The 23,273-nt window shown below is 36.2% G+C and overlaps 1 protein-coding gene across 5 annotated transcripts in view; it reads left to right on the forward strand.

Annotated features, from left to right (window-relative positions):
• Positions 1 to 22,622, forward strand: part of LOC123763086 (rho-associated protein kinase 2-like) — a 55,621-nt gene extending 32,999 nt beyond the window's left edge. For 3 of the 5 annotated variants that reach the window (XM_069302092.1, XM_069302091.1, XM_069302093.1), the window contains exons 15-27: positions 20 to 230; positions 409 to 569; positions 1,073 to 1,327; positions 2,217 to 2,486; positions 2,925 to 3,018; positions 3,811 to 4,028; positions 4,274 to 4,490; positions 5,113 to 5,272; positions 6,396 to 6,474; positions 7,520 to 7,733; positions 9,574 to 9,704; positions 11,279 to 11,370; positions 21,824 to 22,052. In XM_069302092.1, coding sequence (XP_069158193.1) covers positions 20 to 230; positions 409 to 569; positions 1,073 to 1,327; positions 2,217 to 2,486; positions 2,925 to 3,018; positions 3,811 to 4,028; positions 4,274 to 4,490; positions 5,113 to 5,272; positions 6,396 to 6,474; positions 7,520 to 7,733; positions 9,574 to 9,704; positions 11,279 to 11,370; positions 21,824 to 21,908 — 2,187 coding nt within the window. In that variant the 3' untranslated portion in view covers positions 21,909 to 22,052. Of the gene's footprint in view, positions 1 to 19; positions 231 to 408; positions 570 to 1,072; positions 1,328 to 2,216; positions 2,487 to 2,924; positions 3,019 to 3,810; positions 4,029 to 4,273; positions 4,491 to 5,112; positions 5,273 to 6,395; positions 6,475 to 7,519; positions 7,734 to 9,573; positions 9,705 to 11,278; positions 11,371 to 13,650; positions 13,730 to 21,823 lie in introns of all 5 variants that reach the window. The other 2 variants (XR_011222273.1, XM_069302094.1) reach the window with 2 other exon arrangements.
• Positions 22,623 to 23,273: the final 651 nt, after the last annotated feature.

Here is a 23,273-nt window from a genome sequence, read left to right on the forward strand (position 1 = left end):
ATTTAATTTATACCTGTAGCTTGATAGTGCATTCGAAAGAGAAGCGGTTGCACGAAGAGAAGCTGAGAAAGTGTCGGAGCGTCTTGTCCAGCTGGAAAAAGACAGAAACTCACTGGAGTTAGAGCTAAGAGGCATGACAAGCCGGTACGAGCAAGAGGCAAGAGCTTTACGAGAAGCAAATAATGCTGCCCCTACACACAACCACCAGTCCAGTGCACAAGCACTAGCAGGTGTGGCTCCTTTACTGATTTCAGAGCCTTCCATATCTTCAGTATTTAATTTTTTTTTTTTTTAAATAAAGTATAGTACTGTACTGTAATTACATAGTTAATATTATGTATACTTCTGATTTAATACAAATATTGACACTAGCAAGTATTTGAAAGTATTTTTGTGTGGGATTTACAGCCTTGCAGGAACGCCTAAATGCAGAGAAGCAGAAACGTCAGCAAGCAGAGGCATCTAGTCAGGAGAAGGAGCGTCAGAACTCGATGTTGAGTGTTGATTACCGGCAGCTGCAGCAACAGCTTCACAAACTGGAAGGAGAGTACCGGCAAGAGTGTGAAAAGGTGATCAGGCGTAGTTCTTCACTTTGATGGTTGCATTGTTTCAAATTTAGTATTTCTTCTCCATATATAGTTGCAAGAAACTTGTATAGAAATAATTCACATAACTGATTGTGGCTCATTCTTGTTAAATTTACATTTATCCTCAACATGTACTGCACTTTCTCTTATTGTTTTCCAGCTAATTCCACTTGTACACATTATAGTATTCTTTACTTTACTATTTCAGTACCATGTTATGCTTACCCATTTACTGTACTTAATATGGAGTCTTGGTTATCCTTTGCATAATTATTCTAGTGTCTGGTCTCCTAAATAATACTACTGTACTGATTAAGTTTTTTTTGTGTGCTTAAATAATTTACAGCTTCCATTTTAAATTGTGATCGTTTGAATTTCAAAGCCATTTTTATTTTAACAAAAATTTGTGGAGTTCCATTTCAAAGTTTGGCTATTTAGTATAGAATAACTGAAGCATATCTTATAATTAAATGAATTTTTCATAGGTCAAGGCTCTACAGAAACAGTTGGAATCTGAGACTGAAAAGAGGTCCAGCCTTACTTCAGATCTCCAGGCTCAGTCGTCTGAGGTTGCTCTCCTACGTACAAGAGAAAAACTGCTCACTCGTGATTTAGAAGAAGCAAAAGAGGCACGGAATAACTTGGAGGAAGAACTGCACAAACTCAAGACACAAAAGTCGGTGGATGACATGCAGATGAGGGAACTGCAGGACACACTCGAAGCCGAGCAGTATTTCTCAGTAAGTTGTGTGTCTTGTTAATTGTTCATGTAAGACAAGTGTTGCTTATTGAATAACAAACTTGTTTCAATATTTATGGTTAAATACCAGATTATCATAAAAGAAGTGAAGGCTGTTGAATATGTATAGATTCAAAACTCTTAAGCTGATATTTTTTTCACCTTTTACTATTTGGCCATTAAAATAAATAAGGGGTTACCCTGCTGTGCCCAAAGCTCTTCCTGCTTCTCCCCCTCTACCAGTCTTCCCCTTACCTCCCTCTCATTTCTCTTCCTATCCCCTTTCTTCCCACCCTCTCCAGTGAAGGAATGGTAGTGCACTTACTCTTGTACCAAGATGTACTGATGTGGCATGTGAGTGAGTAATCATTAATAGAGCTATAGTCAGTCTTGAGTTATTTGTAGTATTAGCATAGAATAAAGAAGGAAAATTTAATGAAAAGATGTTTGCATAAGTTATGGAAAGTGGTTAAGTTTTTTTTTTTTTAGTGAATTTAAAGGTAGGAGGAAGAAAGGTTAAAATGATGGAAAGACATGGTGAACGATTGTAAAAGTGCATGGGAAATGGAAAGAAATATGGCAAGATGGAATGGGTTTGTAAAGTTATTTTTAATTTGCAGGCATCTGAACATGATTGTACTGAGCACTGATTTTTATGTCAGCATTGGCAATGTGAGACAATACTAGTTTCTTCATTTTTATATTTACATTTTTTATAATTATTTTTGTTTTTGAAACCTAATCCTTTTTGCTCCTAACAACTTAGTTGCAGTATTGATGGATATCTTGGCAATGTACCCCCCTGTAACAGGGACATTTTGAAATACTTGTATACTATTTGTATGAGGATTTTAATGTTTATTTTATTTTGAACGTAATCAATTTTTCAGACACTTTACAAGACTCAGGTACGCGAACTTCGCGAAGAAGCAGATGACAAGAGTCGGCAGGCAATGGAGTTGGAAGAAGAACGCACAAGCCTTACTCAGCAGATCCAACTGGCCGTGGGACGAGCCGACTCGGAGGCTCTTGCCCGTTCCATTGCTGAAGAGACCGTAGCCGAACTAGAGAAAGAGAAGACAGTTAAAGAACTGGAGATCCGTGATCTTGTTTCCAGACACACTGCTGACATCACAGAAAAGGACTCTATTCTCAATGTTGTTAGTATATAAATTTGTAAAACAGAATCACACATTAATGGTCCAGGACAGACTGAAATGTCATCATTTATGCTTTTTCTGATGTGTGGCCATGATATCTTCAGTCATGTTATTGTGACTTGCCATCTGGTTAATTTATAATACTTTCTCTCTTATTTATTTTGATCACTTGTAAGACAGTGATTTATTGTTAATTGACAAAAATAGCAGAGAAACAAAAGTTTCTACTAGTATTGCTTTAAATGTTAACCTTTTCAATTATTTATCTTGTATAATAGTGTTTAATTATATTTGCTTGAAACTATTTAATACCCTAGAACTAGTGAACGTTAGACAAATCATGTTTATGGAACATCAAAGTTAATTTTGTGATATAACTGCATGTCATCTTTCAAATATTTATGCAACAAATTGTATGTGTGTTAATTTGTCTTACAGGCAAAAGAACGTGAACAGGAACTGAGCAGATCAGTGGAGACTCTCAAGCAGGAAAAGGATTTGCTTAATGCCCAAGTCCAGAATCTTGAGGAAGGTTAGTTTAGAAATTTAAAACATTGTTAATATACTGTAGTTTCAAAGCATCACATGACAATGATTATTGGGAAGATTAGGCACAGAGTGTAGCTCTCATCTGTAACTACACTTAGGTGTAGTTACCTGACACCACAATGCACCTCTTGACACAATAGCTGGTCACCCCTCCTCTCAGATATGATTGGTATGTCAGGAATAAAACCGAGTATTCCAGACTGAAGTTTGAATTACGTACTGTACTTCCCATTTTTTTTGTTAACTATTATTTCTTATCAATCTGCAACATGTTTCCCCTTCAATATATCAATGGTTGAAGGCCTGATTGAGCCATTTCAAGTGTTTTGAGAGGATGTTGAAAAAGGATGTTTACGAGATTATGCAATAAATTTAAAGTATGACAGGGACATGATGAATTGGAGCAGACCCAATAAAACTAATACTAGCTGTAGCCTGCCAAGGCTACAATTTCTGGCCTTCATATTCATAATTTCCAAGTGCTGTACTGATAGTTATAGGCCCTAGTACAGCGGGTAAATTAATACAATATTGATGAAAGCAGCACCATTGCCTGTATAGCAATGGTGTGTGAATGATTTGTCCTGTTTATGGGAGCAAAATATTTCTCGGCCAGTTGTAATTGCTGTATATTCCTCAGTGCCGTACATAATCATGGCAATTACAATTAGTTTTTTTTTTTTCATTAAGTTAGATTCACTGTATTCTTCTGGTAGAACAATAATTTTTTTCAAACATTGTCATTACCTCTACTGTAATGTTTTATTCCATGCAGAACACAAGAAAATTTCTAATGATCACCAGGGTGAGCTAGAAAAATTAAGCAAGCAATTAAAACAAGAACAGCTTCTTAAGATGCAAGCTGTTAATAAATTAGCAGAGATCATGGCTCGTAAGGAAAATCTTCCAGCTAGTCGTAAACCTAAGGCTTCGGCCAATGACCTGAGAAGAAAGGAGAAGGAATGTCGTAAATTGCAACAAGAGATGACAATGGTAAGTAGCAGTCTGTTACCTTTTAGTTTTAGTTAATAGAAAATTATGGATGTGACTTGCATCACTGATACAATATAAGAATGTTTTATCTGTGTTTCTAGCTAATGAATACATACCAAAAATAGACTTAAAATATGTGTAGTGTAAATTTGAATTTATACTAGATTTGAAGGTTTCATTGCCTAGTGTGGAAATATTTCTAATGGTACAATATTTGTCTATTAATGAATTTTTTTTTGTGATAGGAGCGTGACAAGTTCTCTCAAATGGTGTCAAAGTATACAAAGGAAGTCCAGGATCTGCAAGCACTGTTATATGAGGAAAGTCAGGCTAAAGTCCGACTTCAAATGGAGGCCGACTCTAAAGACTCTGAAATTGAGTCTCTCACCTGTAAACTGGCAAATATCAACAGTGAGACGGCCTCCCTTAGCAGTGGGGCAGATAACGATATTGATGAATTAGGTGAGTACCAGAAGAATTGGTGGTTGTGCCTGTATCACTTATATTTGGACAACAATGGTATTGTTACAGTATTTTGTGTCTCATAATAGATAATTATGGTAAATAGTAACCAAAAACAAAATTTCTAGTAGTGATACCTTTTTTATCTTGAATGGTGTCCAATGATGGACGTCTTGTGATCATAACCTGAGAACATGGACCAAGTTTCATTTACTCATTCATGCTATACTTAATAAGTTTGTTTACATTAATTGTGATAAATTCACTATTCAGCCTAAAATCCTTGATACTTTTTCTAACATTTATTAATTACATAAATTGTTATGCCAAACACTTTTCTTTTAATGACATATAGACTTTCAATTCACTTTTTGCATCTTATGTGCACAGGTGCCAGCAGTGCCATTCCCTGTATGCTGGGAATATAAATAAGGCAGGTTTATGGGCGGTCAGGTGTAGAGAAAACTGGGCAAAATGTTGATAGCATGCTGGAATTTTTGTTTAAAACTTAAACATGTGCACAGATAATTAGTCATTTCGTGCACCTGAAGTAGGATTCCAGTTTATTAGTATATATATTGGTATTGTTTTCCTGTTATGAAGTAAGTATTGCTTGTTGCAGAGTCTCGACTTGAGGGTTGGCTGTCCATTCCCAATAAACAAAACATCAAACGCCATGGCTGGCGGCGACAGTACGTGGTTGTCTCATCAAGGAAGATCATCTTTTACAACTCGGAGAATGATAAACAAAATTCGGACCCAATTCTTATTCTGGACTTAACGTATGTACGGTTACACACATTCAATATGATTTGGTTGCAGTTTCTTGCATTTGTGAGTAAGAATGAAACAAATGTATTCCTTGTGGATTTGTAAAGTTAAACTTTACTACTTAATGCAGTAATTTACTAGCAAGTTTCCCTAAATTTAAAATGGCCTGAATTTGTCCCTAATTATCATTATACAAAATTCCATTATTTTCGATGTGATAATGTGGAGGCATGTAAACCTAACATATAGGAATAATAGGAGTAATTGAAACATGTAAAAATTTGTTTGCAGATAATTCTTTATGCAGAGAAAATGTAAACTAGTTGAAGCTTTTGTTGAAGTGTCAGACGTGATTCTTATAAGCAAATGCAGAAAAAGTTGAACTGAGAGTAGTGAGAGAATTAAATTCTACAAGCAGTAAATGTGAATGGGGAAGTGCTGTAAAAGGTCTAAATACTTTGTATGTGTCAATTATGAAATAGTAATTTGTGCAATTGAAGCTGAATATATGTTAACACTTTTGACGGGCGGGGACAGAAATTGTCCATAAATAACTGTGTCCAGCGGAGACGCATGTTGCATCCAGAATTAAAATATTTGTTAAAATTCATTCATTGTTCAATTATGGTACTAGTTTTAAAATGCGTGCCTTTAGATTGCAAACAATTTGATACCAAACTGAACAACGTAGCATGAATTCCTGTGTTGCGAAACTCAGGGAATGTGCACATGCTGATTAGTTATGCGAGCTGGTATGTTTGAGCGTCACAAATGCCATGTGCACAGTGGCGTTGCTCAGCGTCTCCCTCCCTGCTTCCTGCTGTGGATGCAACCATTAGCAAAGTTTCAACTTTGTCATTATTGACGTAGGGAGGAGACTTGTTTTATTAATTTATTTATTGAAAGTAAATCTTAAAAAATAACTTCCAGAATGAAAGTTTTTAGGTATTCACAAGATAAATTTTATTAAGAAATAGTGGATTTGCTTACGTGGCAACATCCTATTTTCTCTGGAAGGCTACTGAATCCATTCTGTAGTCAGATTAGTAAAGTTAGTATATTCCTGACAGCTGTTTTTACTGGGTATGCCAGGTGTTACAATTACAATTATTTATTTTGTGTTAATTTTTCCAGAAAACTTTTTCATGTTCGGTCTGTAACACAAGGGGATGTTATAAGAGCTGAGGCCAAAGATATTCCCAGAATATTCCAGGTAAGTTTGTTGTGTTTGTGTTGTGCTAATGCTAATTTATTGGGCTACAGTATTTACTCTAAATATTAGAATTGTATGTATTGGTACATAATCAGTAATTACAATACAAATTATTTATAACTATTAAAACATCTGGTTACTTGCTTGTGGGATAATGTTTCTTCTCCCCACTTTCTTGTGGGGAGAAGCCTCCAGCAGCCTCTTTCTTCTGGAGCCTTTGGTTCATGGATTGGGTTCCTTAATCCTCACTTCAGTTTCCTGTGCCCCTTTTCTTTTGCTGAGGATTTACTTTTTTTGAGGCAAGTTTCTTGCTGGCTCTGGCTTCAGATAGTCACATTTGAAACTTCATGCTTTTTGCTGTAAAGAGCTGGTTTTGTTGCTTTTGTTCTGGGAATCACTGTCTTCATCTCTCATATTTGTCTTTTTGAATGAAAAATTGCTTTACGTCGGGTTCCTGTGTTTGACTGAGGGTGCGTCATACCTTCTAACCTTATGTTGCTGTCCTGCATTATTTGAGCACTTCTCATCCTTCTCAAGCTATCCCAGTTCTCGGCTTTAATTCCTTAGCATTTAGTCCAAAGTTCCTTGGTAACAAGCGCATTTATACCATACCCACAGGGGTGGGTATGTATCTTGCCCCCTAGCTCCCCAAGAACTAGTGGATAATTGGTTTTTATTTATTTGAGGTGTTTTTTGGCCTCTAAGTGGCTGGCATGGTTGTAGTAGCAGGAAGTGTTACAGGCGAGATGGCCACGGTAGCCAGGTGGTGTGGTCAGTGTGTATCACACCAGATGTGTAATTTGCTATCGGTGCTGCTGGGGGAAGAGGGTTCACGCATTCAACTTGGATGGTTTTTGTTCATTGCTTAACTTATTAGTTTGCATAATAGTTTTGGGATAAATGTTTGATTTTTATGATGTAATTTTGAGTGTTTGGGTTTTTTCTCTGGTTTGATCTAATCTTTATTGAAATTTTCATAATTTTGACATTTTTAGTTATATTCCAATGTGCTGAATACTAAGTTTTTCTTTTGTTAAACTTTCAGTTATTATATGCTGGAGAGGGGGAGAGTCGAAAGCCTGGCGATACTCCTGGCCCTTTGGCTCTCCTTGAGGGTGCAGGCCCAGACAAAGCAGGGACCATTGTTCACAAAGGCCATGAATTTTTGGCCATTAGCTTCCATATGCCTACCAACTGTGAGGTCTGTCAGCGACATCTATGGCACATGTTCAAACCACCACCAGCTCTCGAGTGCAGAAGTAAGTCACAGTTTGTATGTGAATTGCATGTTTTAATACTAACAAAAGACATTGAATTCAAATCCTAAACTCTGAATTCTTTGATTCTTTTCTGTCTGTTACAAACTACTTCTATGATATTGCACAGAAGTAAGTTGCTGACACACCTACGTAGGAGTATTTTTATTCTTCTCATTTTATATTATCTTTGTAATTCTCATTCCCTTTTAGTTTTGCTGTTTGCATGTTCCTACTGAATGAGATTTATGTCCATCACAGCCTCATGATTCTCAGTGAAAATTAATGTCTGGGCCAGATTTACATTTATTGTATTAACTCTTGGGGTGTTCCCCTTTTTATGAGACAATGCCCTGGTTTATAGACACAAATATTTACTTTTTCATCCAGTAATGCTACAATGTGTTCCTTGATCATGAGAAAAATCAATAAATTAACTTTGACCATGGAAACGTGAAGAAATATCACAATGACGTCACGATTCGTGAGCATTCATGGAGCAATCGCCTCAGGCCAAGCATAAGGCGGAGTTGCCGCTAAGATATTTCAGCATGTTTATTTTAATGCGTCTAATTAGTTTTGTTTGTGTGGGTTGCAGTGTTCAGTAGTTTGTCATTTGAGAAATTTATATAATAAAATGTATGGACCATAGAAATGCTCAAATACATTTGTTTTACTGATATGCACTACATATTAGAACAATAAAATGTACTATTTCACTGTTATTACATTACTAGTATATACACATTATATATAACTATTTTCATGCACCATTGTGAACCACTGAGCATTTCTGTGTTCGTGAAATGAGCAGTGAGAGCATCGGTTTGTTTCTGGTGGGTGTAATAATTCATAACCAGTTATCAGTTCACCATATCCCCTGCATGTTTTGAATGAAGTTGCAACTGCAAGCATTGAATATATTATGTTTGTATTTTCAGCACTTTTACTGTTTATGTATAAAATACAATGATGCATAGCTCTGTTATTTATATTGCAGAATGTGTAGGATATAGGTACGCACAGATCAGTTTGTCACTAATATGCACATAATTTTATATTCTTTGAACAGTAAAACATCTTTTGCTGTTATAACATTGTATACACACTTTATGTATAACAGTATCTACATTTTTATGCACCATTACTAACACTGAACAGTTGTGGCAAGTGTGGTAATCCTGCAATCCAAGCACAGCACAGTGCCACATGCTGGTCAGTTGACAAAAGCACTTGACAAAGCAAAGTGCCTCCCGATATACTACGCACATTACTAACTCTAGCCATAACAATGGTATTATCATATGAATCCTACCTTATGTAGTCTTTATTACAGTCAGGATTTTCTATGACACTATAATTGTTAAATAATCGCAGTTACTTGTTGATTTCATCATAAAGTAATACTTTGAGCAGTACTGTGAGCTGCTGCTGCATATGCTACTCATGGTCACTATTTCAATTCTGTGGCCCTCACACCCAGGAGGGATACCCACCACTTTTTTCCTAAGATAGCATCTGCTTACTGGTTGCCGAGGAAGCAGATGTGGGCCCCGTGTCCCACGAGTTTTAAATCTTGCACAGCCCCTTAAAATATCCTTGACCGTTCCATGCAGCTTACGGATAATTAGTAAGAACATCCCTGACAGTGTTGTGTAGTTAAAGGATTAATCTGCAAGTTTTTCAATTAGTGACTTTTTATTTTAAACACAAGCACCTAGGTTTAAATTTTCTGGCAGTCTTCCATGCTTTGGTACTTTTTTGGACCCAGTGTAATGCATCAAATTACTACAGTATATCAATTCTATTTATTTAAATTTAATTGGTCATTTTATTTGCTTAGGGTGTCGATTGAAGATTCACCGGGACCATCTTGAACGCAAGGAGGAACTGGTAGCTCCTTGTAAAGTTAGTTATGACTTGAACACTGCCAAGGAATTGCTACTGTTAGCTCCCACGGTCGAGTCCCAACAGGTAAGACATTCTGCATTTTCAAAATTTTTACAAAGTGCATTTACTATATAAATATCTTTGTTCTTGCCTGCTGTATTCTCCTTCTGTATTACATGTTATGTTTTAAGAGTTTCTCTTATGCTACAAGTACAATGTTTTGAAAGTCAGTATTTTAACTTTCATATGTATGGTTTCTGTACCTTGTCTTCTTTTGTCCTTTGTCATATTATTGTAATTTAAGAACGTATGTCAGAATTTTAATGGGCATACATATTTTAGACAGCAAAATGTTAAATGATTTTTAAAGATAAGTAATGTGCTGTGAATCAAGCTATTTTAATGATGTTAATGGAAATATATTTTTTTGAGCATTGCTCAACAAAATTAAGCTATTTTTAGAGTTGTTGTTAATGTTTGGTTGAAAATAGCATCCATATCAGACAATGATGTTAAACATGCATAGATGCTGATAAGCTTTTGGCATACCAGGCATATTATATTTGGGAAAGGTCGCTTGTTGATGAGTCATCACAATTTTTGTGAGAAACGGTTGCATAAAATATGCTGAAATTTTACCTATACAGTACTATGCCTGTCTACTGATATTCTCACATTCAGGGGTCTGCTGGTCCACCACCCCCCAGAGTGAACAGGGGTTGCATGGTTCTGCCAATTTACACACACATGAATGTTAAAAATAATGTTACATTTGTATAGCTTCTGCACGTTGAATGGTATTTTGTTTTTTGTTAACAAAAGGCTCGTATAGTAATCAAACTTCAGGTATCCATCAGTCCCACACCACTGAATTCAATACACAAGGAAATTACAATGTGATATATCAATGAACAAATCAGGTGGGGCAATTGTATAACTAGTACCAGGTCATGGTCCAGAGGTCAGGTGCATGGCTTGGGAGTATCCAGGTCATGGTCCAGAGGTCAGGTGCATGGCTTGGGAGTATCCAGGTCGTGGTCCAGAGGTCAGGTGCATGGCTTGGGAGTATCCAGGTCGTGGTCCAGAGGTCAGGTGCATGGCTTGGGAGTATCCAGGTCGTGGTCCAGAGGTCAGGTGCATGGCTTGGGAGTATCCAGGTCGTGGTCCAGAGGTCAGGTGCATGGCTTGGGAGTATCCAGGTCGTGGTCCAGAGGTCAGGTGCATGGCTTGGGAGTATACAGGTCGGGGGGTTTCAAATTCCTGCATTGCTCCAATTGATTTTCTCATCGAAGTGAATTCTGTATGAGTGTTCAGTAGTGTGTTTTACATTAATTGTTCAGTGTTTTATGTATGGCTGATCCTCTTTTTTACACGTGTAAATATTTGGAAAGGATTGTTGTAATATGACAAAAATAAGTCATATTGCAATCATAATGATTTGGAAATATATTTTTGCCTGTGAATCGGCTAGATTGCTAGTCAAAATGCTTCAGCATTTTGTATTTATAAAGCTGGTTATTACATTCAACACTTCAAGGTTTATAGGAGTTCAGCCAGATTTTAAATATATTGGTCTTTGTATTTGTATTATGGTTTGTAGTTGTTCAAAATAATTTTCTTAAGGAATTTGGAAAACTGATGTACTGTTTCCATTACAGAACTGGGTCTTGCGGTTGTCCAAGAAAATTCAAAAGTCAGGGTACAAAGCCAACAATGCTGGTGGCCCTGACGGTGCCAAAGTCTCCCCAAGGTGAGTGTCAGAGATTACGATACATAATCATTGATAAGATTCTTCTTTGCCTAGTAGGCTAATTCTGTCATCAGGTAGGCATATAGTTTTTGTCCTGCATCGGCTTGACAAAATTTACAAATTGGTTAGTTATAGTAATAAATTAAAGTAATTTTATTTGAAGTATCAGATTTGGTTGCTCCCTAAGGCAAGATCGGGTGTGTGTAGGGCATGGTCATGAGCAGTGAGTCAACGCACTCGTACAGGCACCAAAGGGAACCTTCAGATGTGTTTGTAGGGTCAAAGTAATGCCAAAGAAGCATAGGATCATTCTCAAACCATCTGAAGTGACCTTAGAGAAAGTCATTATCATATAACTTCAGTCCCACTAAACACAATTGAGCATCATAAGAAACCATTAATGGGGCGGCTTTAGTAATCACTAGATGAACTGCATGGCGTCCACCAAACCTATCACCTGTTTGCAGCACCCTATCCAAAAACAAATTTCCACAGATAGAATGTTCCTTTAAATTCTTCCTGTTAAATGGAAGGAACTAGACAAGGCAGTTTTATTGGTCAATTCGTTTGTTTTAAATGTAAACAATAATTAAAATGAGAAGTCAGTGTGTTCAACATTTTAATGGTCCTAAGGTGGCACTTAGGAATAGACACTTGGCTTTGCAAGCACATCTAGGGAAGTATATGTTACATGAGCAAGTTAAGCAGATGGGACCAGTTAGGCTAAGTGAATTGTTCTATCCTTTGAAACTGTTTTCAAATGTACAGTAGATTCATACATAACAAAATAATGGTGAAACTGCAGAATGGCTATTTGCAATTTTCTTTCAAGAGATTTAGCTTTCTGAATCCATTCTGACAATTCATTGATGATTGGGTGCTTTAGCAGGGAGGGATTGGCCAAATGCTCTTTTTGTAATGTTGGATGTTAATCGGTTATTCTTCAGCCGTCTCTAAACATAGTCTTCTCAGTGATTCATGTCAAGAGATGTTTTTTTCCCTTTTTCAAAAGTTTCACACTTTTGGAAGATCACTTCAACTGGATTGTTTCCTAGGCACCACCACTACTGTACTGTACATCCCGACACGTGTTCTTGAAAAGTTCCTTATGATGCTGGTGCCAGTTTGCAATCCTGTCTGATTGTTCATGATCTTCCTCTACAAACATAGCAGAGCTTGCCTTAGTAATTGAGCAAGATGTTCAGAAAAAACTTTTCTATAAACTGCACAGTCAAAGCCTTATTTTGTTTGGCTTAGTCATTGCTTGCAATTAAAAAATTGAGCTAGTACTAGCAGCTTGAATTTGCAGATTCCACATTGACATCATTTTCTGTGCTATTCTGTAATTGTAATTTTTATTTTAAATTAGTACATTATTATTGTATTTGTGCTTGTGATCATTTTGTGTATTTAGCATTTTATAAGCAGTTTTTCAATAATTCATAGGGATTTTTTAAAATAAATTTTGTTAACATATGGTTCATAGGACAACACTTCCCTTAACTTCATGTGTGCCTTCACTCCATTGTACATCCTGTCTTGTACTATATTATCTATGTTTTCTACACTTTATCACAATCACTGAAGTACACAATCTTGTTCTGTTGACTTCTGTTGACTCCACTTCTCAATAACATTTTCATTCTTTACTCTTATCTATTTTCCCAACACCACATATTCTTTTGAGATTATCAATTTCTATTGCTATAATTTTCATTTTCAAACCACACCATTCTCACAACCATACACAAGAGTGAGCACTTCTTGTCATTTGTGCAAATCCTTGGCTGCATCAATTCATACCTTGTTAGTCTCCTTTTGTGTAACTTTTGAACAAAAAAAAATTGAAAATGGCTACAGATTTGTCAAAACATTTCCCATCTCTTTGTCTTTTACTTTTTTTCCATCTCCTTCCTCCTTTCCTTCCATCAGATAATGACTGCTCAAAGGCTTACTCAGCATCTATTAAATAGTCATGCATATAATTACATTTTTCTCAAGAAAGAAAAACCTAATTAAAAGATAATTTCTTATATATTTTTGCTATTTAAAATGAGTATTATGCTAAGTGATCTGCTTTTCATATACAGTATATATTTTCTCCCTGTAAAATGACACTATTTCTACCAGTACAAGGTGGATGAATTAATAATATTTTTACCAACTAGCAGTTTTAATGAAATTCTTAAAACTGCTAATAACTTTCATCAGTTTGTTTGGCCTCTTAATCAGCATGCTGTCTTTATATTAATTTTGTTGATTTGGTTGTGGTTTTTGCAGAATGTAAAAGCCTTTAGGACTAAGCAGCTTCAGACAAGAAGTAAATGAGGGAGTATTTACAAATGAGTTTGCAGCAAAGGTTTGCTTTTTTTAGTGTTACGCACTGCACAGCAAGCACTCCACGTGATACTGCTTCACTTCTATTCAAGCAAAGCTTTAACATTACTTTTAAAGAAAGAAGACTTTGTTGGTCTATCCCTAACCTTGCTATGATTCTTACAGCTAAAATTTTGCAATTGTTATATAGTAAAACAATTATTTCAACAAAAACTTAAAATCTAATTCCTGAGATAATCCTATTGGTTGAAATGTGGGAATTAATGATAAACAAAATTGAACCCAATGGATTTTTCTTCCTCACACCTTGACAAATTGCTACAGGTATATTTCGTAATGATATTGATAGAATTTACCAGTGATTGGTTTGATCATTTTAAGTCTGCATCCCAGCCCATGGTCAGGCTTTCCTCGCCAGTAAGGCTGTAGCTATTCACAGCCCATAAACCCACATAGCCATCACAATTGAGCTGACCAAGTCCTCTCCGTAGGAACTTGGTTAGTTCCATCTTGAAAAGTTCTTCCTTTGTTCTGGCAATGTTTTTTTTTATTTTCTAATGTTGTTGAAGAGTTGTTTGTGTGCACTATTTATGACACAACTTTTTTTCATTTTCTCTGCACTAGCAATAATTTTGCAAAAGTTATTTTTGTGCTGCAGATTGACTATAATCCTGACTATTCTCCATGCATAATAACATGATGTATGTTTGCAATGTTCAGTATGAATACTTGGAGCCCTTCCCTGTTGTTTACATGCTTTACTGTTTTTGAGAACATTTTTATTGGGGAAGGTTAGTAACTCATGTTTCTTCGGCTTCCAAACTATGAACCAGATTTTGAACTATTCAGAAGCTGTCTCATATTGTCTGCTTTGAAGGTTTCAGTAGGAATTAATACAAGAGTAGCAATAAATATATATACTCCTTAAACAGGGCCCAATTTGCAAGAAAATAATAAGTAGGAAATACATAAGCAGGGAAGAATTTCCTCTGTGAGGATCTAGGAATAATGACAAGGGAGAGGGATGCTCATGTGTTGTAGTTTCACGTGGAATATGATATAGAACGCAATTCAGTGTTAGTATGTAATGGATAAAATACAGTTTGAGGCCAGTATTGCATTGTTATTGCTTATTTATTTTTCCTATTCCAATGAAAATTACACCATTGCTTGTATGTACAAACATTGTTGGCCTTCATGTCCACTTTCTCCAAAGTTTACACCTGACACTCCAGTGATGGAAGCTTTGTGTAAATGATTGTTGTTTGTGTCGTGGTCATTCCTTTTCATTCGTGGGCATTTATCTTCATTAATGGGTTCCCGGTTTGGTGCCTTCTTTTGATAATTACTTCATTAATGGGTTTGAGGAAGAAAAATTTGCATGATATTAAAGACTTGGGAATTTAACTAGCCTGATAAAATAAAGGAACACTTTATTTCTATCTTCTGATTTAACTAGCCCTTTGTTACCGATATTAGTGAGCTCTCCCGATATGTATCCAAGTAGATGATTTAGGACACACACGGTGGCAATTGCTCATGACTTTCCAAAGATATAGATGCACAGTATAGACAGTAGACTTGTGCTTCTGTGCACAGGGATTGAAGTTACTTTTACTGAGGTGGAATTTTTAACACATTTTAGATCGGTTATTTTTGTGTTTTTTTCTCATTGTTCTTAAGTGCACAAATAATGTGTTTTATTAAATGCTTTAACCCAAAAACATACTTGATTACAGAATTTTAAATTGTTAAAACAAAGTGAAATACAGTGGAACCTCGAATAACGAATTTAATCCGTTCCGGCGCCGTGATCGTCATGTGAAACGGACGTCATACAAAACGAATGTCCCCATTGACATTAATGGAAATCAAATTAATCCGTTTTACCACCGAAAAACATGAATATGATATTCGACGTTTTAAATAATGGAGAAGCCTGCCTTACATAAACTGAACAAACCTTTGACATTTTTCTTTCTTCAAATTTGTTCAATTTTTTTTTTTTTTTTCATTTGTCTTACAGCAAAAGGTTCGTTTGGTGTTCGGCAGGTAGGCTGCTCCATGTTATATCTTGAGGTTTTCTTGAGATGATTTCGGGGCTTTTTAGTGTCCCCGCGGCCCGGTCCTCGACCAGGCCTCCACCCCCAGGAAGCAGCCCGTGACAGCTGACTAACACCCAGGTACCTATTTACTGCTAGGTAACAGGAGCATTCAGGGTGAAAGAAACTTTGCCCATTTGTTTCTGCCTCATGCGGGAATCGAACCCGCGCCACAGAATTACAATTCCTGCGCGCTATCCACCAGGCTACGAGGCCCATGTTTCTTAAATAAAAAAAAAAAAAAAAAAAACAGAACAAATGTCAAAAAGGTTCATTTGGTGGTCAGCAAGTAGGTTGCTCCATGTTTCTTTAATAAAAATAAAAAAAGGTTGAAACAATTTGAAAAACGGACAAATGCCATAAAGGTTCGTTCAGTGTTTGTCGGGTAGGCTGCTCCATTATAGCAATCTTTCTTTGTTTCAAATGTGTTCTATTTGTTTTGTATTTTTCATATATTGTACGTCTTAGTAATGGAGCAGCCTACCCGACAAACACTGAACGAACCTTAATGGCATTTGTCTGTTTTTCAAATTGTTTCAACCATTTTTTTTTATTTTTCGTTTATTTTCTTATAATTATTTAAGAAACATGGAGCAGCCTACCTGCTGAACACCGAACGAACCTTTGACATTTGTTGTACATATTTCAAAATATTTAATTTTTGTTTCTACAAAAAAATCAATAATTTGCAACATCTCAGCAGTCACCTCTTTATATCCCACCATCATTAGCATCTTTAAACAAAAATAACATAATTTATTTGCATCATCGGAAGCGTCCAAGAATGTGCAAGAAGCAGCGCGACCCCACCATGTGGTGTCGTCGTTATTCAAACATGAGGGTCACCATACGAGACGAATTGTCGGGGATCAGGCCGGTCGTTACCCAAAATGTTCTCCATTTGAGGCAATCGTTATTTGAGGTACCACTGTAATAGTTTTAGTCAATTAATAATAAACATTTTTGCATTGAAAGCTTTATAGCTTATTCATTAAATTTCTTGTAATGTGGCAATAAATATTCAACATTTAATATACAATACATTATACAATATAAAGAATTTTGTTCAGCCAACCATGCACTTTCTGCACAACGTACGTAGTTGCCTCAACTTGGTGCCTTCTTTTGATAATTAATTATTTACTTTTCAGGACAGTGTAGGAGCTTGACAGTTTAAAAAGCTTTAGTTGATAATCTTGATCAACCTAAAATTTTAGAGAAAAATTAATGAACCCAATTTTTTTGTGCTTTATTGTACACTATTGTTAATTTAAATGTCATCCACACTTCTGTGGAAGTAAACCTTTCATTCACCTGGGCTCTGGGGAAGACTACTACTACTTCCCGGGAAAATTTAAAATTCCAGCATAGCAGTACATAGTTGCTTCTGGAATGTTTCCTTAAGATTACTCACAGCCGAGTTGATAGAACATGTACCTCACCTGCGTGGGGTTCATGGTTCGAGTTTCCTAGAGCCCAGATGAATGAAACTGTTGTTAATGGTGTATAGTTGTCTAGATGGTTTGTGTGGTGGATGCTGATGAAAACAGCTTTTGTAATTATTAATTGATGGGCTACATAGCGCTGCATTAGCTGACAGCCTCTCCATTAGTTTTCAAAGTCCCTATATCAGCCATCAATATTGACACTGCTTAAGGATTATTGACTTTTAAAATACCCCCGTCTTCTCCATGAACAGCTACCCCTATGACTGGCCGTTTCATATTTCTAATTTTTTGCCTGTACCTCTTGCATTTGGCAGCATAATGAATACATTTAACCTTAGCTTTTCTGTACTCTGCCTTTGTATTTTATATATCTTCATTACTTTCACTTAAGGCTAAATATCAAAGATAATTGATTTGGTCTTAATAAGGTAATATCAGAGTTGTCTTGCTGCTCACTTGAGCAAACACGCCTCCCAGTGGTATGCCACGTTCAGCATTTATTACCACTACTCAGTATTATTTTCAAATGTCATTACTCGATGCTTTCTCTAGGCTTTGCTGCTTGTTGAAACTTTTTACCAACACATTTAGTCATCATTTTGCACATTTTTTTATTTTATATATTTTTTGTAGATAAATCCAGGGATGACTGCTTGAGTACCAAACCGCAAAACAGAACTGGGTTAGTAGACATGGGCTGGTAGGGTGCATGTGAGGGACTTGTTTTATGCTTCGGGTGGCTGGATGGCAGCCTAGGACACCCTCCTTCTGTGCTCATTACTTTACCATATTCAAATAAATTGAAGCTGAGAAGCTTACTAATGTGTACAACATGTGCCTGTAAAGTGCATACTGTAGTTGGTTATATAATAATTTGGAATGCATAACATTTTCCAGTGATTAATTTTAACAAAATACTGCACAGATTAATAAAATGTGGTATCTCAATATCTCAAGGGGGCACATTCCTGCATAAGTCTAGTGTATTTTAAATTCTCGCTAATCAGTGCATACAGTTTAAAACCATTTGAAATGAGCATATTTCTTAGACCAGCTTGAGTATGGCATTCATCCTCATATTTGGCAAATTTATTCATGTGCATGCACTTTCACATTAAAATTTCTATGCAATTGTAATGCATTAGTGTAATATTTTAGAGAAACCTTGGTAGCATAGTGACTAAGCATTTTTTGTTGTTTCTTAGCAGCTTTTACAATTATATGCAAGCCTGTGCCTACACACACACAGCACACACTTAATAAAGAACGAGAACTAGGGGTGGTTTTGGATAGTAAGCTGTCGCCAGACAAACACACAAAGAATGTTGAGAGGAGTGTGTGCGTTGCTTTCCAACTTCAGATTTGTTTTTAATTATACGGATGGATAAATACTAAAAAAAAACTGTTCACGACTTGTGAGACCAAAATTGGAATATGCAGCAGTTGTATGGTCTCCAAATCTCAAGAAGCACACAAACTGGAAAAGATGCAATGGCACGCTACAAAAAGTTTCCGGGACTGAAAAACAAGTTTCGAGGAGAGACTATAGGCATTAAACATGCCAAAGCTAGAAAATAACAGAAAAAGGTGATATGATCACCATTTATAAAATACTAACAGGAATTGACCAAATTGACAGGAATTCCTGAAACCAGCAACTTCATGAACAAGAGGACAGATTCAGGCTAAGGAAACAAAGGTGCCCAAAAAATATTAGTTTTCTTTTGCAAACAGAGTGGTAGATGGTTGGAACAAGTTGAGAAGGTGATGGAGGCCAAAACTGTCGGTAATTTCAAATCGTCATACAACAGAGTACGTACTGGGAAGTCGGGACACCACGAGCGTAGCTCTCATCCTGTAACTACACTTACTCATGCACAGCATAAATTGAGAACAAGTTTGCTGATGATGCTTAGATACTAAGGAAGATAATTAATTTAGAGGACTGTTATGCCCTTCATAAAGACTTGAACAAAATAAGTGTATGGAGCACTACTTAGCAAATGGAATTTAATGTCACCTTTAGTACTACAGTATATTGCAAAATTGGCCATCTCATTGTGTATGAATGGACAAAATTTGGACCTTGACCACCAGTCAAGTTATGACACTACCATTTTGAAGCACTCATCTAGAGATTCAGCATCATCACTGCTACACGTTTCGTCAGCATGTGACCATATTTGGTGTGAAGAGATACCCTGACAGGACGAAACCACCTGTAGTGACTGTAGGAGTATATGATTGGATGTGAGGGAAGTGTTGGATGTGAGGGAAGTGTGAATGAACCTGTATATAAAATACAGTACTCAATTTGAAACTGTTTCCATGTTGTATCGGTGTTTGTGAGGTAGATTACCTGATAGTACTCTCCCACTGAGACACCTGTAACAGCTGGGATTAGAAGTATGAGGACTAGCAGGTAAAACAGATGACTCGTTTTATTGGAGAAGTTCCTTGCCACCTGATTTGAGTGTTACACGTTAAGTGGCGGGGACATGAAAGTAATTATATTCACCTCATATGTAGACAGTTAATTCTTAGATGTCCATTTGACATCCCTGTGTATTGGATTTCATTTACATGTGCATGCCAAACATCAAGAGTAGTGTGCCACTAGTCCCTTGAAATTGCTAAAGTAATTAGGAAGCAGTTTTGAGTAATTGGGTGATCATTACAGTGTTAAGTTTGATGGTGCTACATAGCCTTCTCGGTTTGGTGCCTTCTTTTGATAATTACTTAGTGTTAAGTGAGGCTGTTCCTTAGAGAGCAAATATATAATTTAAGTGGGACTATCATATGTCCCCTGGTTTTTTATCAGTTTTGTGTGACCCTTGTGTAAAGTAAAGAAACTCCTAATGTATTGGTGTTCATTTTAATGAACGCATTTTAACTTGGATACATTTTAATGAAGCCTTCTCCTTTGAGATAGACTCCCTATTGGTACTGTATCCTGAAATGGCACTAATGAAGGTGAAGGAAATGTTTACAGCATCTTAAGAGGATGTAGGTTGCATCCAAAAATTTGACTTTTAATGCACTTACACATGTATTGGGTCTTTCCTTCACTTTCAGGCGAAAGTGAAGGAAAGTAAAGTTCAGCATTGTAGTAAGTTTCTCCATGACATTAATGTTAATCAATTAATCTATAAATTATTGATGTGGGCCATATTGTTCTCCCTGCCCAAGAACTGTTCAATAACACATTCTACCCAACATGACCATTGCCTTTGGAATACTTATGAGGGAGGCCATCATCTGTAAGGCCCTCACCTCGACGACTTGCCTTTAGTAGATGTGTCGTGGCTCTGGCAAATACTTTTTAACCCTTAGGCTGCGATTATTGTCTATTGACGATCCCTAGGGGACTGCAGTAATCATTAAAAGACCATTTAAACAATTATTGTCTGGGTTTTAAATGTATGATGCAAATGTGGATATAATAGGTCTATGTGGATGTAATGGCATTTACCATGACCCATAAAAAAAAAATCCTGCTATTTTATGGTATGAATGCTGTCATTGTCATGAATGTTACTAGGTGAATGCAGTCATCGTCATATGACGATTTAAACAATTATTGTCTGGGTTTTACATGTATACAATATGGTTATAATAGTGCTCTGTAGATGTAAATAAAGAAAAATAAATGATAAAACAATTGGTGAAGCATCCGAGGATAAAACAGGAAGCGTCGGCAAAGTAGAGTGCCGGGCGTTGAAAAGTATAGTGTCAGCCGCAGCGCCTCCACTCCACTATATCGTATGGCTTGGCACTTTATCCTGAGAGTTCCCTTCCCTTCGACTCAGTGAAACTCTATATACTCACATTTTCATGTTTTTCTTAAATACAAATTAATAATTTTATAATGATAATTCTGGGGAAATTTTTACACAGGTATTGGGTCTTTCCTAGGCAGCATTGCAGGTGGAGGTACTCTAAAAATAGTACAATCCTACATGTAGTTTTGTGGATGGCTCCATAGTACCAAAGTAAATGCACCACATAGCTACTATGGCCACCCAGAAAAGGAAGTTTCTTTACATTGTTTGATTTTTACATTTAACTTCAGTCCTGTGTGAGATTGTATTATGATGGCTTATGTGCTTTTTAAATTAGTTTGCAAATAATAACTAAATATGTGAAGTAATGTAAGACTAAAGTAACTGAAAATGTTGCATGCATCTTGGGTAATGGGTGTAAGTGGTTATTGCTGCCCACGACCTTAACATCTCGCAGTACAGTATTTGGCCCTCGCTGCCAATATTATTATGATGCACTTTCATAATACAGATTTATTATGAAAGTGTAAAATCCCTTTACAGATTTTGTATATAATTAATTTTTAATTTGATATACAGTAGTCAGCATTTGCTTGCACATTCAATATTATAAAGATTATCCTTAAATTATTATTTTCATGGAAATTTTCATTAGTTTAATGACAAGGATTTAACCTTTATATAAAAATTTTAACATTTGCAATGCAGAAAATGGCTACAGGTTGTAATTTATTTTTAATTATAATAAAATTTATAATGCTGCCATTGGTTATTTTTGTTTCAGAGAATCAACCAGATCGTCGTATCGACCGTTTGTTGTACAGAAATCTGCTACTTTGCCCCCTAACTCTAACTTGAGTAGAAAATAGTGAATTCTTAAGCCCTTCCCTGTTTTCTCACCTTGAGGAATTTTAGTGGCTCTCTGAGATTGCCTTGAATATAAAATCAAAGAAATTCTTACTGGCATTTCTGAAACTATTTAGACTTACGGATATCTGCTGAATCCCTCCACAATGCAGAAAAACAATTGTTTGAACAAGTAATTGAGGTATTGTCTTCGAGTCAATGTGACAATCGCCTCACCTTGAAGATAAATGACTGTGCAAAACGGATGTTGTTTTGGCCAGAAAGATATTAGTGTATTGAGGACAAGTGCCTTATGAAGTCCTAGTTAATAATACTTGATTATGTGCATTATTTAAAGTCCTGTTATTCTCCCTCAGAGACAAGTCTTTGTAGTGACATAATTATTAAAGTAATATTTTGCTGAATTGCTCGTAACAGAAGAAGAGTAAGAATTTTTGGTACAAGAAAGCCTTATTTTGTATGTTTCTAATTATCTGTAATACTTAATGCTTCCAGTATACATACATAAGTTGTCCTCCTTTATCGTCCATTACCACATCAGACTGCTGCAAGTGAGTTAATGCAAGGAAACAAATGACTGCATTGTGTTGTGTGTGTTTTGTGAAGTCACCTAACTGTAAGCAGTCACAAGTTCAGTAATTTACTCAAGGCAGTATTTTGTGTGTGTGCACGTGTGTATTTTGTAATTAATAAATTTCATGGAAAGTGTAAACATTCCCAGTATTTTATGACCCTCTGTGTTATCCTTAGTATTTAACAATTGGAAAAAAATTTATCCTTTAAAATAATTAAAAACAACAAAAATTTGCCTTGGTGTCAAACTACTGTACTTTGTGGCTGTGCTTGTTGTGTAAATATTGTCCTGCATGAATGTGGTCTTGAATGTGAATGATGATAGTAAATCATAATCAGAAGTTGATAGTTGTGGTTGAACAAGACAAGATTTTTTTATATATACAATTTGTATGAATAATTATAATAAACTGATAACCTAGAAGTTCAAAATGCAAGTGATTCCATGATGAGTCTTGAAAGTTAGGCTGGATAGTTCAGATGGGACTTTGCCGAGTCTACTGGTAGTGTGCTGCTTGTTATATAGCACCTGTCAAAGCTAAGCTGTCTTTGAGTTTAGTGCCACCCATCTCCATCCTGAAATTCTTACATGCCCTCTTGTAATTTTGGTTTCTTTTTATATTTATATATCACATCTACTGGAATACGAACTCGTCATCACCTGTGGAACTCTCATGATGCTTTCACTCGCCATTCCTCCCAAACTAAGGGTCTAGTCTGGATTGAAGCATCAGTTGAGTACTGCTGAGTAAGCTAGAATTTATAAGTACTATTATTATTTCCCCCTATTTGTC

The sequence above is a fragment of the Procambarus clarkii genome, chromosome 47 (genome assembly GCF_040958095.1).
Source record: "Procambarus clarkii isolate CNS0578487 chromosome 47, FALCON_Pclarkii_2.0, whole genome shotgun sequence".
NCBI classification, from domain to species: Eukaryota; Metazoa; Arthropoda; class Malacostraca; order Decapoda; family Cambaridae; genus Procambarus; species Procambarus clarkii.